General features: G+C 38.2%; 1 protein-coding gene across 1 annotated transcript; it reads left to right on the top strand.

The window, feature by feature from the left end:
• The first annotated feature begins 2681 nt into the window (after positions 1-2681).
• On the top strand, positions 2682-12665 carry LOC128381761 (cytochrome c oxidase subunit 7A-related protein, mitochondrial). Its single transcript, XM_053341798.1, has 3 exons — positions 2682-2839; positions 11494-11628; positions 12304-12665. Exons 1-3 carry the CDS (start codon positions 2768-2770, stop codon positions 12439-12441), a joined length of 345 nt encoding a protein of 114 aa, XP_053197773.1. The 5' UTR covers positions 2682-2767; the 3' UTR covers positions 12442-12665.
• The last annotated feature ends 3829 nt before the right edge of the window (positions 12666-16494 follow it).

The raw sequence follows: 16494 nt of genomic DNA, 5'->3' as shown, positions 1-16494 counted from the left end.
ACACCTGAGCCAATTGGCAGGGGCATTCAGTGCTCTCATCAGATTCACACTATGATGAGCGTTTTGCCTCAGTCTGGTTCACAAAGTAATGTCATGAGGTTACATCCACTCAGAATCACAAACGGCTGCTGCTGCGCTGCTCTCTCAGGGTTCAAATGTTTTGAGCGTGCACATGCATCAGTAATCAAGTGTCCTCAGTCAGCTCATTCAGCACCGTACAAGATTTTTGTGCATACTTAAAATCACTAAAGTAGAAATTTTTACCAAGTTTGGATAAATATAAATCTAACACAACACTGGGTTAATGTTCCTCAGAAAGCCACTCAAAACTAGGGATTATTTGGAGTCAGTTTAGTGTTATTTTCTTATTTTACTGTTGGGTTATTTACCCAAACTAAAGCTTGTTACAATCTGCTTTGCTCTTTTTGAACCTACATGTCACAGTTATTGATTGGTGATAGCTTGTGTATCTTTTGAATGTCATAAACACATAGTTTATACAAGAAACAATACATTTGTGACAAATCTTAGCTAAAGCTTGGGTCAAATAATAGAATGCATACTGGGTTCACTTTTTACAATATATATAATTTGGTTTCAATGAATAAAACACATGATCACATATTACAGTAAACCACTGAAGTAACAGAAAAAAATAAAACTACAGCTAAGAAAAAATTATGAAAACAACAAACTGCAAAGAGAAAACTAGAAAAAAATAAAGGGGCACAATGTAACCATAAATAAAACATAAATGAGGTAGCACATTTTTATGAAAAAACGCAAATCCCTCCTATTATGTTTCTTCCATGTACATCTAAAGTTGAATAAAAATGCACAAATGAGTGTCAAATTAAAATTAAAATAAACATAAGGCTCTTTTGCTCTTTTGCAAAAAATATTCAAGTCTCCAAATCTCTACTGGTGGAACAAAGACTAGTTTTGGCTTTCTGAAAACATTTCCTATAGATTTACAGTTAGGTTCAGACACTGTGATTGCAAAGGGCAAAGCAAATGATTGACATAATTTTCAGTTACCTCTCTTGCCCTGTATGGGAGCATCTGTTTCTCCAGTTATTTATTTAGTTTTTCCTTTGATTTGTTAGTTTTTCCCCCAGTCTCCATGTGTTTTTGTGATTGTAAACAGGGTTAGACGCCAAGTTTGTCTGCCACACGGTAGCATATGAGTGATTTTTGATTGGGGTTGAGTGGATCTAATAAATTACCCTTGTGCTGAATAAATGGTTTAACATATGAAAATGTGGTATTTTATGAGGAAAATCATTCTGTGTTCTCTGTCCAGTGTCCTCTGACTTCCCTACTGCCAAAACCTGCATTATAAAAATCCAAATGATAAAAACGTTGATTCGCCAATTTCTGTGCACTCACAGCATAAAGGTTTAGCAGATGCAATAACTTGATTAACAGAGGCTTTATGCAGCCTATGGGGAAAACCTGCAGACATTAATAGCATTTAAAAATGTCCTCTGCATATTTCATCAACAATTCAATTATATCGTCATTGTACTATTCAATTTAAAAAGTTAAGGCAGTAAAGGACCCGCTATAGTAAAAATGCATATAAGATATTGTCATCAACATTTTTCATTATTTATCTATATAAAATCTCTCAGTCAATAGCCTAAATTTGATTTTAAGTGGGATCAATGCTGTCAAATAAATGTAAAAGTACAATATTTCCCTCTGAAATGTAGTGGAGTGGAAGTATAAAGTACCATCAAATGGAAATACTTTTTGCACACAGAGTATGTTATTATTATTTATTACATGTATATACATATATTTATTTCATTAGTACAACTTCTGGGTAATTTTTAGTCATAAGTTTTTAGTTTTTTCTATTGGATAGTCAGAGATGTGTTTCTATGTGATGTTACGTGTGCCCATCTTAAGCAGCTGCAATTTCCTGTGAAGGATCTATCTATCTATCTACCTATCAATCAATCAATCTATCTATCTATCTATCTATCTATCTATCTATCTATCTATCTATCTATCTATCTATCTATCTATCTATCTATCTATTTATCTATCTATTTTAAGTACCTCAAAATTGTACCTGAGTAAATGTACATATTAACTTTCCACCGCTGGTATCTGGTCATCTTCCTATTTTTATTTATTTATTTATTTCTATTTTCTATTATTATTATTTTATGTGCTAAAACACATAAATTACTGTTTCTAAACGATCAATGCATTAAGTAGGGTGGATTAGGGTAATGTGGGACATTGACTAATGCAGGACAATTAAGCTCCAGTGCATTTATTTATTTTTCTATTTAATTATTTTGAAGATAACTAGCATATGCCTACTGTGTAAGTCATATTGTTTAAAATTACACATGTGAACATACAGACTGTTAGTTTTTTAACCTAAAAATTGTAGGCCTACTAAATTAAAATGTTCTTCTGATAAAAAGGAAAGATATTTAGGTGTTGATATAATGTATTGGATTCATATGTAAATATGGAAAACAAGTCAGAATTACAAAAAGTGTACCACATTACCCTAATCTAATCCATCCCACAGTTATAATCAGTTAAGTATTGAGTTTTAGTGTAATTGAATCTACCTAATGTGCCTCCTCCTAATGTGCCTCTTCTTGCAGCACAGCACCTCCCACTTCCGGCCACCTGACCTCTGTCGTCACTTTCCGTCGACGGTCGCAGCAGGAAGCTCTCTCTTTCACCGGGTGATTTTGTTGTGGATAACACGTAGTCCGCTGCCCTTCAGTTTATAAAAATGTACTACAAATTCAGCGGTTTCACCCAGAAGTTGACGGGGTCTTCCTCCTCGACGGCTTACAGCCCTCAGGTGAGTGTCGGTGTCGGTCAGAGAGCGAGCCGGTAACTGGGAAGGATGACCTTCATGTCACCGGATAACGAGCCACATTACCGCCGCTAATAATAGGGGGTTAAAAGCACATAAATGAGCTTAAAGGACGGCTACATGTAGGAGTTATGTGTCTTAATTGTTTTCTAAGATGAAAAATAGCTTGTATTAATAGGAGTTATTATGTCATCTGTTCATTTACTCGGTTGTGTGCTTAAGTAACTTCAGCTGGCCTCATTTGAACTCAAATTCAACCTCAACTCAGTGATTTTACTCTGCAGAAATGTCCTCTAAAGTCATTTTCTGTCTTTATATAGTAAAATAACTCTTAAAAAGTTCAGACACACCATAAAAAGTCTTAAATTATATACACAACAATTACAATTTTCTTCCTCCACAAAATTATCTTGTACAAATAATCAAATATTAATCTTGTGGTTTGCAGAAGAAAAGTAAAAAACTATATTTTACTTTTCTTCTTTGGATTCTCCTTTGGATTAAAGGGACATCGAATTGAATCAATGTACTGTTTGACCCCTTAGATAAAAACTGTATCAGCTGACCTCATCTGAACTCCATTTCAACCTCAATTCAGTGATTTTACTCTCCAGAAATGTCCCCTAAAGTCATCTTCAGTTTTGATAAAACAAAAAATATTTTCCCCTATTTTTTCCATTATTGACACAATTACAATTTTCTTCTTCCACAAAATTATCAAAATTTTAATCTTGTAATCCCCCCCTACACACACCCGTTATTGGTCTTCATTTAACAGATCATTGCGCATTTCAAACATTTTCACAATAAAAAAGACAAACAGTAGTCATGGGGAACTGCATATGAAGAGACAAATAAATAAGAAATGAGATACATTAATTAAAAACATTTATTAATCACATACTTTACAGGCAACATATATGTTCAATGTTTTTATGGCCTTCTTGTTGTGTAAATAGAATCAGGCTATGATAATCAATAGATTTATGACATGTGTCTTTTCCTCATTTTTTGTCATAGTTAAAAAATCCAAATATAACATTTTCATGAAATAACAAAAAATCCTTGTACAAATGATCAGTAATTAATTTGGAGACATCTTTCCATATTTTTTTAGAATATTAGCAATGCCAAAAAAGATAGGGCACAGTTTCAAGTTGTGCAAAATGTACAATTTATATTAATATCTTCTTTGAAGTCAGCTGGATTTTTACGTATACATTTGTTTTCAACCTAAAAAAACAGATTCTCAAAGTAACATCACTGACAATGTCGTATTTATGTTGTGTGTTGGTAGTTTATTCTCTTCTTCTCTTCTTTCTACTCATTTATATTGATCTCCACCAAGTAAGACCAATATACATATCACAATGTTTTTGATGAATTACCATAATATAAGCATAAAATGGCCAAATCTACAGACCGCTTGTGATTTGGACCAATTGTTGCATTTTGGTGATTTAGGTCATCACGGTGCTTTCAGGCGAGCATTCAGGGGGAAGATGGACAGATCTCATTAGCTAACAAAAAATAATATCAACAATTACCAAATTTTTCCTAAATAAGGTTTGCATACATAACGACATGACATAATCTACCTTAAATATAAAAAATAGGCATATTGACAGATTTTATTCAATGCTAATTTTACCGATACCTGGGCTTTGCGTATTCACTGATATCTGATACCGATCTGATACCATTGTTGAATTAATAAACTGTAAACTTCGCTACGTGGTGAAGACTAATGGCAGGAGGTTTGACTTAAACATCATTTCCTTACTTTGTAAAACAAAATGTAACAAACTAACACATAGATATAAATGTAGTCAATTGTTACTTATTATTAAAATGATGAATCCTTCTTTCTTCCTTTTCAGATATTACAAGTAAGTAGCCTCTGGTAGCTTTTATTGCGCTTACAGCAACATAAAGTCAGTAATTTAGATGCAGCAATGGTTCGCTTGCTTCATCACCATTTTAACAATTTATTGATATGTGGAAATTGACTGGCGCCCATGTCTGCTCTATGTGTTTGTTGTGGGCCTGCTGCTGACGCATGACGTAGCACGCATCGCAAACATAGAATTAAAGTGAATAGATCGGCCTCATTATCCGATACCTGATCTAGCTATTAATGTCGATATCAGGGCTGATAAGTTGACATAATCTACCTCAAATATAAAAATGGGCAATTTAAACTATATTTTTCTATGCTTATTGACTGATTTTATTTGGTGCTAATTTCAAGGTCATTTATTAAAGGCTTATAAATAGAAATCAAGTACAGTATTTTCTTTCGTACATAACTTTGAAATAAATGTGAAATATAGAAGTTTCTGTGATATGCAGTGTGCTTTTTAAATGATTACATATGGCTCTTCATTGGTAGTTGAAAAAAAAACATTTTCTTTTGCTTGCAATTTTTCCTAATTCTTGTAATTTTATTGCAAAAGAAGGCCATAAGATACTGTGAATTTCACTTTTTGAGAATAACTGCTGCTAAACTGAGTATTTTTGGCTGCAATAATCACTAAAAACCTTCTTGAAGGGACTGATTGACAGGGACAGCTACGTCTTTCTTCAACTAAGTATATGTAAGATATTACACACATCTGTAGATATTGCATTTCTTTCATTAGACAAACTACAGACAGACGTGCAGGAGAATTTCCAGCGTTAATCCCAGTCACATTTTCCCCCATGTCCGTCAGGTGGCGCGGTTACGTTATTATGAAATCACTGGCACATATTTAGTTAAAGTTGGAGTCCATATTTAACCATTAGATGTGACACTACAGCACTAACATCTCAGACCAATATAAATATGTCATATACTCAAACTTACACACTTAAACATGGAGGTTACTGTATGGCCATTTCTCACCTCAGATCTACAGAAACATATTTTAGTGTAATTTATCTTTAGTTATCTTTAGTTTAGCTGTAATTTGGGAGAATCTGAGAGACAGCTGCCACCTTGGAGACGGACATAGAGGGACTAGCGTGCACGTGCAGCCACCAAAACAAAGAACAGACAGAACACAGAGGTAGTTTAGCTTCAGTCTCTGCTCCGGTCACCATTACTCCACTTTATCTTCACACAGCAAGTAATTGTTTACTGACATGTAGTGAGGCTCGATGTCATTTATTGCACTGTTTTAATTGGGTGTAGCCTCCCTCTTTCACTTTACGTGTTTAATTCCCCTTTTGCGTCTTTGCCTTATCACAGACAGAACCTTTATTTAACCTTTATACTGAAAGGTTATTTCCTATCTGTTGGTTTAGCCTTCATGTGACTTTATAGCCAATGGCCTCTCTGCACATCTGCCAGATGTGACCTTTATTATTGCTCCTCTGTCCTTTTATACTGCAACAGCCTCTTTGTTATTTCATGAAGGTGTGGTTAGGCTGCTTTTAAGCTCTTTTGCATCTGATCTGGATTAATTGCTCACAGCGTCTCTTTTCTTACTATTATCTTGGCAGCTTCAGCTTTTCACACGTAATAATCATCACCTTGTAAAGCAGGTCATGTGACATAGCCTCCATCTATCCTCTCAGGGTCGCCTATCCCAGCCCATGCGTGGCAGATCGATTGACACAGGTTAATAGACAGGCTGTCCAATCAATTAATCAATCGATCAGTCAATCAATTGTGCCGTCTTCGATTTGAAGTTTGGCTTTCACGGTTTCTTTTCTCTGCTTTTCTCCTGACTTCTTCACATCTTCTTTCTCCATCTTCTCCGCTCCATCTCTTTGTATCATCGTGATTCGTGCCACATTTTGAGTTTTCTTCACACTCCTCGTTTTCTCTTCAATCATCCCTTCTAAAAATGAGCCCCCACTACCTTTAAACTTTCTCTCTGCAATTTTCCTCACAAACTACCCTTCTCTTCCAACCAGCTGCTAGGTCTTATCATCAGACATGAATCTTGCAGCTGATTGTGAGCATGCTGCTTTAGCGTCATATCTCAAATGCTCAAATTTATCCTCCTGTTTGCCTCCTCGCTTGAATTTCAAGTTTTCTTAACCTGCATGTCTTTGACACTATGGGCACATGACACAAGAGCGGCTATAAAAATGACATACTAGGAATCTTCTCTGTATTTCTGGCATAATGCAAACATGGTTAGTAAAGCCTTAAAGGGGACACAGGATTCACAGGTCAAGAAACTGACATCATACCAGTATACAACAAAAACAAAAAAACAAAAAAAACTGAAAAAGCAAAATATGTCCCCTTTTTTAAATGTCAAGTAAAAACAATCTTGTGTCAGTGCTTCTGCGGTTTTTCACGTGTCGGATTTCATTTCCCTGCTCCATCTGCCTCCACCTCCACACACTCGCTAACAAGCTAATGGGTCTCCCAATTATCTTTCCAACCAAGGTGGGTGAGAAGCTTCCTCCAAGTGAGAGGATATTAACGAGGCAAATTCATACTTCCCTTAAAACAAGAGTGCACCTCTGATCTTTACTTACCTACTTAACATTGTTTACTGTCTGAAAAGTAGAACGGCATCAAGGAATGAGTGTGTAGTTTATTAGCGAAATCATCGGTCCAGATCACACTGATTTGACATTTCTGTGTTATAAAGGAAAGAAAAAGAATATAGCAAAAAGCTTAACCCTTAAACAGGCAGGAGTGGATAATTAGATGTAAAAAATCCTTACTAGTTATGTCATTTGCACCTAAAGTAAGGAAGGAAGGAAGGAAAGGAGGGAAGAAGGAAGGAAAGGATGGAAGGGAGGAAGAAGGAAGGAAAGGAGGGAAGAAGGAAGGAAGGAAGGGAAGCAAGGGAGGAAGGAGGGAGGAAGGAAGGAAGGAAGGAAGGAAGCAAAGAAAGGAGGGAAGAAGGAAGGAAAGGAGGGGGGAGGGGAGGAAGGAAGGAGGGAGGAAGAACAGACAGAAGGAAGGAAGGAAGGAAGGAAGGAGGGGAGGAAGGAAGGAGGGAGGAAGAAAGGACAGAAGGAGGGAACATTTACCCTAACAGCTGAACTTAGATCTGAGGAAGGAAGGAAGGAAGGAAGGAAGGAAGGAAGGACAGAGGAAGGACCCGGGAGGACAACACGAAAGTCAAAGAGTCTGTATCTCCTGGTGCACGTTGCCTGTTTAAGGGTTAAAAGAGAGACTAATCCTCACCTCAGCCTTCAGGTGTCTACAGGTTTTAAGGGTGTAGTAGAGTAGGAACCCTATAAAATACTGTGATATTGTTTTATAGATTTAACACTTAACAGCTTTAGACAAAAGTAGGCCTAGTTGTTAATACGCTGAAGTTTGTAGTGTTGAACTGCTACTTAACCCTCACATACTGTTCATATTCTGACTCATAATTAGTCTCGACACCAATTCACATTCATAATTCCCCGTCACTCATTTATAAACATTTGATTCATCTTTCTGTATGATTTAAAAAAAAGACGATCACTATTTTATTACCCAGGAACATTTTATATGTTGAATACAACATGTTTTAATGCTGATTTTGGAGGGTTAAAAAAAACTCTAATCTTGTATATTTTTTTTAGTCCTATAATAAGATCTCTAGAATAATCATAATTATTTGAACAGTCTCACAAATAAGGAAATAACTTGTAAGTAGAGATGAATCAAGGTTCAAGGTTTCTTTTATGAATACCAAAGAGTACATTTGTTGTGCAGAGGCAAGATTCAGCTTTATATACACATCAAATCAATTACATTAAAACAAGTATCATCATCATCGTATCAAAAATAGTATCAGTACAACAACACATAAGAAGGTCATAACAAAGTGCTCCTCCACTCGCTCGCTCACTCATCCACCCACTCACTCAAAAAAGCTTAAAGTGCCATGCATGGGCGAAGTGCAGCATCTCGCACTAGCTTCGTTTGGTAGTAACCACTGCAGCAGGTATAGAAGCAAAGTGTGTGTGTGTGTGTCTGTGTGTGTCTGTGTGTGTTTGTGTGTGGTTTGTTCTCCACTTTGGGGGGCCGGGGCCACGAACCCGGACAGACGGAGTGAATAAGCAGGAATTTGCTGCGTCCTGAAAAAGTAGAGCTCGCCTTACGCTGCAGCTGTAGGAGTTGAGAGTCACCAATAAACTTCACGAGCCCACTTGACAATTTGGTTTAGAGACTTCTTTTTTAGCTTTTTTTTTTTTTTTAAAGATGAGGGTTACCAAGGGGAAAGTAATAATAACTGTATTTATATAACACCTTTTTAACCCTTAAACAGGCAGGAGTGGAAAATTAGATGTAAAAAATCCTAATTTGATGTTACTAGTTTTTATAATTTTTTTTATCATTTATTTTGTTATTATTATTTTGTCATTTGTAAAGTAAAACATTTCCACTCATATTTTTAATATATTTTGGATTTTATGAGTCGTATCTCCACCAGGATGTGTTGCCCTTATTAACCCTCCTGTTGTCGTTGAGTCAGGAAGGGGGGAAGAAGGAAGGAAAGGAGGGAAGGAATGAAGGAGGGGAGGAAAGGAAAGATTGAAGGGAGGAAGGAAAGGAAGAAAAGAAGGAAGAATGGATGGGAGGAGGAAGGATGGGAGGAGAGAAGGAAGAAAGAAAGGAAGGAAAGGAGGGAGGAAGAAAGGGAGGAAAGGAAAGAAGGAAGGGAGGAAGGAAGGGAGGAAAGGAAAGGAAAGAAGAAAGGAAGGAAGGATGGAGGTAAGAAGGAAGGAAGGAAGGAAGGAAGGAAGGAACTGTCAAATCAGATTGGGTCAGTTTGACCCGGGAGGACGACAGGAGGGTTAAAGAGTCTGTATCTCCTGGTGCACGTTGCCTGTTTAAGGGTTAAGTCTTTTAACAGACAAAGCAAAGACAGTGCAATACAGAGAGCAGTAACAAGGCCAACATTAACACGACAAAAGTAGAAAACAATGAAATACAATAAAAAGATTAAAGAAGAAAAATATTATTGATTTGAAGAAAAGCCTGTTAAAAGAGGGCCATCGTGGTTTCATCAGGGAGAAAATTGGACTGTTTTCTAACACAAAACAAACGCTGATGTCCCCTCTTTTACACACCGTCTCACAATTCTTCTCAAAGGCCAATTTCAACTCTATTATTGTCCCCGAGATACTTCACACAGCCCACAGTCTGGTCTTTTTAATGATTGTAGTCTCACAGATTGAAGCATAAATTCAGAAATCTACAATCAAATCCTTTTTTTTTTTTTTTATTCGTCTTGGATGTGTTTTATTTCCAAGAAAGATTCGTCACACCAGATGACAAACTCATCAATGACTGGGTCGTGCTAGACTCGTCGTCGTGTAGCAGACTGACAATGATTGAATCATCTGCAGATTTCCATATGGTCCTGTTCTTTATTATTACTTTGGCCATCGTTTGTGTGCAGAATAAAGAAGTAAAGATGAGACAACACAACCCTAGAGTGAGCCAGTAAAAGAGAATAATGAATCTGATAAAATAAAATAAAAAGATGCCACTCAGTTTCACCCTTCATGTTCTGTTGTCCAAAAAAAAAAATCCATTATCCAACCCACCAGATTATGAGTCAACTTAAAATGCTCCAACAGCCTCATAGCTAACATGCAGGGTGGGTTGGATAGTATTAAAGGCTGAAGGAAAAATCAATAAATAGCAATCTAGCTTTTTGTTCCCCTTTAGGTGTTTATACAAAATGCTAAGTAGGGTGATTGTAGCTTCCTCTACTCCTCTGTGTGCCCTGTAGGCAAATTGCATAGAGTCAAGTGCATGCTCAGTTTTTTTTTTTTTTTTCTTGTAAGCTTTGTCTTCAAAAAGCTTTTCTAAGGTTTTTTATGACAAGAGAAGTGAGGTCGCCCGGCATGAAGTCATTAAAGGCTTTGGAGCTGCTGCCTTTTACAAACAGGTGATCAGAGCCCACTTCCACAGCTTAGATACACATTATAGGTTCAGAGACATGTTAAAAATATAAAGATACTTAATAGGTAATAAAGTAATTTGTCAGGAACAGGGCTCTTGATTTATTTTTTTTAGGGGAGAAAGGACTTTTATACTTGAGTGCTGATTGTCTTAAAGTTTACATCTCATGTCTCTCAGCTTCATTCACTGACCCTGAAGCCATCCATTGTAATGTTGGTTCTGCTGTATGCCTGTAATTGCTTTCACACCAGACTAAGCTAAGGGCATGGTTTCTCTCACCCAGTTTGCTCTCTACTTTAGTTTTACACCTTTTTATTTAGCCCTTACGATTTCCACTTTCACTTTCCTCTCTGCTGCATCCATTTCAGAAGGACGGCTCCTTCTTCTTCCTCTTCTGTAAACTAGACTTAACTGCCTTAGACATGATATGTAAGGTCCATCAGTAGGATTTTCACAAAAGTCAAGATTTTATTGTACTTAAAGCAGCTTTAATCAGTATAACTTTTTTAAAAAAGATTTTTTTGGCATAGAAGTAGACTGACAGGAAACATGGGAGAGAGAGGGGGGGTGTGACGTGCAGCAAAGGACCACCGGCCAGGATTCGAACCAGGGTCGGCTGCGTATATGGAATGCGCTCTAACCACTCGACCACCTGCGCGCCCCATAATCAGTATAATTATAATAATAATTGATCAAATGAAAAAAAGGTTATTCTTTCGGTTGTTATTATCAGCAAACTTTTTTTTGCATTTTTGACCAAACGGTTGTTTGTGTACAGGGGCTGAAGCCGACTGTGCCCGTGGAGTCACCAGCCATGGTCTTTGCCACACCCACCAAGGTGGTGACAGAGGCCGGGACCACCGTGGAGTACTTGGGAGCAAACAAGGTGCCGGACCTCCAGAGAATATTCCAGGTAATAAAATACACAGGCGGCAATAAGCGGAGCCTTAATCGTGACACTTAAAGAGGTTTAAAAGTGATTCAACTTCTGTCAATTCAAAGAAGTACTCCGAGTGATGTGCTTTAACTGTCTGTCTCCTGGGTTGGGTTAGTCAACTCTATCAAAGATGTGAAGATTTTTCCAGCATTAGGAGATGACAGATATTTATTTGCTCTGCTGTTAATGGCTTTCTGCTTCCCCGCTCAGAATTAATCAACAGAGATGCACTGAGGGGAAATAATAAGAGACTGCGAAGTTGGGCAGAGCCATCACTCAAATAAATACAAATTACCATAGTGACAGCTGCACTTTCTAATTGCAAAACTTTTTTTTTTTTATTAAAGTAAATGTCTTCAATGTGTACAAATATTTATACAAACTCCAGACTTCCAAAACAAATTCCACATTACGAGGAGGAAACTTTTATTATTCTTTATTATATTATCATTTAGTTTTTCCAAACACATTTGCAGGGGGAGTTTTATCAGTCTGAAAATGTTTATTACATTTTGCAATTAAATATGTACTGACTTAGTTAGAAACAGTGATTTAGTTGTTTTACAAGGAAAAACTTATTTATTATACGTCATTATTTGATTTTTGTTATTGTTCTTGCTCTAAACCTCCTCCTTTCTCATCTTCTCTCAGACATCAGACGGTGTCCCCATCCATCTGAAGCGCGGAGTTCCCGACAAGCTACTGTACCGCACCACCATGGCTCTCACAATAGGAGGCGCTCTATACTGTATGGTGGCTCTTTACATGGCGGCCCAACCCAAAAAGTGACCAACGCAAACCCGGGAACAACCAATCCTTTCATAACACCTCTGACATGGCCCCGCTGGATCTCCCAGCGTTCACTGTCTCCGTCTACCCTCGCCACAACACCTCTTGGGACTCTTGACAATTTATCGCCATCGGAACAAAATGTCACACAAACAGTAACAACAATAATGTCCTCTTTGTTAAAAAAGTGTAAATTAAATAAATTTTACGTGGAAAAAAAAAAAGGTAAAACTTCTCTGATGTTGAAGTCTTTTTCTTTATATCCCGCTGATTTAACACTGACTGTAGCTGTGGTCTCATGAAGACATTTAGACATCATATACGAAGCTGTCTATTAGGTATAAAGCCAAATTGTCTTTCAGCTCTTACATGTGCCAAATTAGAAGCAGGGATGTACAGATTTATGCTCGTAGCTCTCAACAGGCTTGTGGTAGAGCAGAAATAACCGTGTGTGTGTGCAAGAGAGGGAGAGAGAGAGAGCGAGAAAGAGAGAGCAAGCGTGATGGAGACACCCCGTCTGGAACATAGCTGCTGCTCACTTGGCCTAAGTACAGTCTCATACAGTCTCATACAGTATTTATACGTGTGGGCCCTGTTGTGATGTCAGATGCATCATGCTGAGTTCTGAGAGAGGGTAGGAGGGAGGTCGATTCAGACAGACATGTTGGCAGTCACCCCGTCAAGCTGCCGAAATACTGATAATCTCAGTCTCTGCCTTTTTTGGTTATGGCATGTTTTAAATGTGCAGTTGGTTTACTCTCTGTGTGTGTGTGTGTGTGTGTTGATTGCACAGCGATCAGTCAGGGTCACATGATGCATGGCAGCTGAACACTCACAGGAGGTGGTCTCCGTTGATTTAACTGATTTGGTGCAGTCCTCAGAGTGCTTGAAAACTTGCAATCATCAGAAAGCACATACGTCCACACATATACAGTCTCAGGCTAAATACGTTTGACCTTTTGTACACAGTCTCCCAAATTGAGGCCAGTGCAGCAAGACAATTGATCCAAAACACAGACAGGGCAGTTACTGAGTTTTTTTAATTGTTTCTGAAGTCTAGGTCAGACATCTAACCTCAATCTATCAGATAATATGTTTCTCTGCTGAAGACCAGACTGAAGGCAAAAAGCTCCTGAAATAAGACCGAAGTGAAGACGGCTGGCTCCACAACAAGGTATGGTAGAGATTCAGCTTTCTGTCCCCTAAAATTGGGGGACTTTTTATGGACACTATTCATCTGATGTGGTGCAACATCCTCAAATTGAAGCTGAGACTCAGAACTTCATTTCTATTTAAACAACTTAATTATCAAAAGCAGAAATTCATCTTAAAATCCAACATGGTGAAAAAAAATCCCAACACAGCTAAAACAGGTACACCCCCTCACATTATCTTCCTCTGTCCTCGGTCCTCGGGGACTCTGGAAACCCTTAAAAGTTTCTAAGTTTGACAAATATAAATAAGGCAGCAACTGTGTGGCCATGAAAGTTACATTCATTAAAATGTGGCACCTTCATTTGTCAGTACGACTCAACCTTTTTTCATGGCATCAACGCTTCACAGCCCGAGGAAAACCTTGTGATGGATAATTGATGATGGCACTGGGTTTAAAAATGAATAATTTGACCTTCTTGGAAAATAATTAATACTGTTAATAAATAAAGACGCAATGGATAATTTGAACAGCGAATCCCATCATAAAAGGGAGGCAGGACGAGGGCTCCATATACAACAAAGTGGTGGCATGCAGGTGTGCTCCAGCAATTAGAGGGCGGCTGGTGTTACATCTATAATCATCTCTGCAGCAGAAAAGTGCTCCAGGGGTGCTACAGTTTTGCTGAAACTCTATTCTAATATTCTATAATACAACATTTGATTATACAGTAGATGTCGAGTTTATTACGTGGCCAAAATGTGTTGATTGATGGTCCTGAATTAATTTGTGATGTGATCTAGATAAATAAAGACTCTTTAAACTAAATTAAAAAAATGGTCTGTCTAGATATGACTAATAATTTATAAACTGCAAAGCTTAAGTTGTGATGTCATAAATCAATGCTTGTAGGCCCACTCCTTAAGTTGACCCCCCCCCCCCTCCCTTCAGCCGATAAATGTGAAAACCGCCTTTCGGTGTCAGTCTTTGCACGTACATCACTCTGCAAGCATCCAACTGAAGTAGCAAGAAGAAAGATCCAATTTTGTGCTGAGGGTGATTTTACATATTTGCTGTGCCTCTGGGGGACATATTTGGGTAATAAGCTAAGCAGCATTTGCAAACCACAAATGAAGCCATGTTTTCCTATTTAATCCATTATGAGCAGATGTCATTGATTGTCACCATGGAAACATGGCTCAGTCAGGGACTACTAGGCTGGCTAACTTTTAGACTTGATAACACAGCCTGCATTTTTGTGTAACTATTTAGCCACTACTACATTACTATTACATAGACCAGTCAAACACATTTGTTCCCAACTCTCTTTAAACTAATGGGAAGTTTACTTGTGACCCTTGTGCCACAGGCCGTAGTTACAGTATATTCACCAACAGTCATTTAGGTTTATCATATTTCCCAAAACTTATATTGTCTTATTATTAACTCATTCACCTGTAAAACACTTTCAATTGCAATAACCCCTCCTGTCCTCGCTTGTCTCTCTGACATCTTTTGCTGGACCTGCACCCATCCTGGCACCGCTCTGCTTTCCTGGCCGCCTGTTGGTGCCATTTCATGAGGTTCTGGATCCGGTTCCCCCCTCCTGCAGGAGTTCAGCCTCACCTCACATCTCTCACTCTCTGAATGATGTCTTTATCCTTCTCCCTCTCCTGTGTGAATAATTTATAGTCTCTTCTCCTGTGTGTGTGTGTGAATGGTGTGATGTGTCTCCATTGTGTGCATGTGTAGTGTGTCCTCCTGTTTATTATAAATCCATTATAAAGTTGCTACCCTATTTAGTGCTGTATTCTGTCATTTGTGCTCTATTCTATACACACATACATTGCACATCTGTCCATCTCTTCCAAGAGATTTTTTTAGGCTCTATGGGCATGGGGTGTTGCTGTATCTTGCTGTACAAACTGTAAAGCCCCCTGAGACTAATTTGTGATGTGTGATATTGGGCTGTGCAAATAAAATTGACTTGATTTGATGTGACCTTTTTCAAATTTTGTCATTGTGTTTCTGCGAGGAATCCCCTCCTTAGATCCCGATCTCTCTTTTCAGCTGCTTCTCTCAGCTGTTGAGTCACTATCCTCCCGCTGAGGCCTTCTGTAGAAAACCATAAACATTATCTGCACACATCTAATTGTCAAGAGATGCACCTAATGTCTTGTTTTGATAATAAACCTCATACCTGCTTTTCATCAAGGCAGCCCTCAGCATCCTCTTAATACCACCCTCCCACCCCCATCTCTCTTGCGTCAGGACAGCCCACTTGAGTATCCGTGAGTAACAATGGGTCTCTTTGTTGTCACTCTAAGACCCAACAGGAGAGACTTGAGAGCCCTGCAATAACATGTTTACCACTCGGTAACACAGCACTCCAACTGTTAATGAAGCGTACACCAGGGGGAGCGTGAATACAGGAAACTGGGGCAAAAAGGAGAGACAATACACAGGAAGCAAGTGAGGTGTGAGGAGGGGGAGGTTGACAGTGTGAAAAGGAGGCTGTTGTATGGAGGATGGGTGTGATTTATCAGAAGAAAATTGAAAATGTAATCCCTCTTTACAGCTACTCACATTTTTCCCAGCAGCACCAGATGATTAAATGAGGAAGCTATTCACTTCTCGCACTATGAGGCACTTCTTTCCCGTCATACTACCTTTCTGCACTAATCCCCTGTTGATCCTAGGATCATCTCAAGCAAGTAGTGGTGTGTATATTTGTGTGACTATCATATTGACTGTAGGAAATTGAGACAGCCCTGGTGAAAATTGGTGCAGTCAGTGCGTTGCTCTCAGTCTGTTTATTCATTGTCTCGAGGTTGGATGTGTGCTGAGGGTCATTTTTTATTTAACCACTGGGGGCACCAGAGTCAGGAAATGTGAAGTTT

The sequence above is a fragment of the Scomber japonicus genome, chromosome 20 (genome assembly GCF_027409825.1).
Source record: "Scomber japonicus isolate fScoJap1 chromosome 20, fScoJap1.pri, whole genome shotgun sequence".
NCBI classification, from domain to species: domain Eukaryota; kingdom Metazoa; phylum Chordata; class Actinopteri; order Scombriformes; family Scombridae; genus Scomber; species Scomber japonicus.
This window is presented reverse-complemented; position numbering and strand designations above follow the sequence as displayed.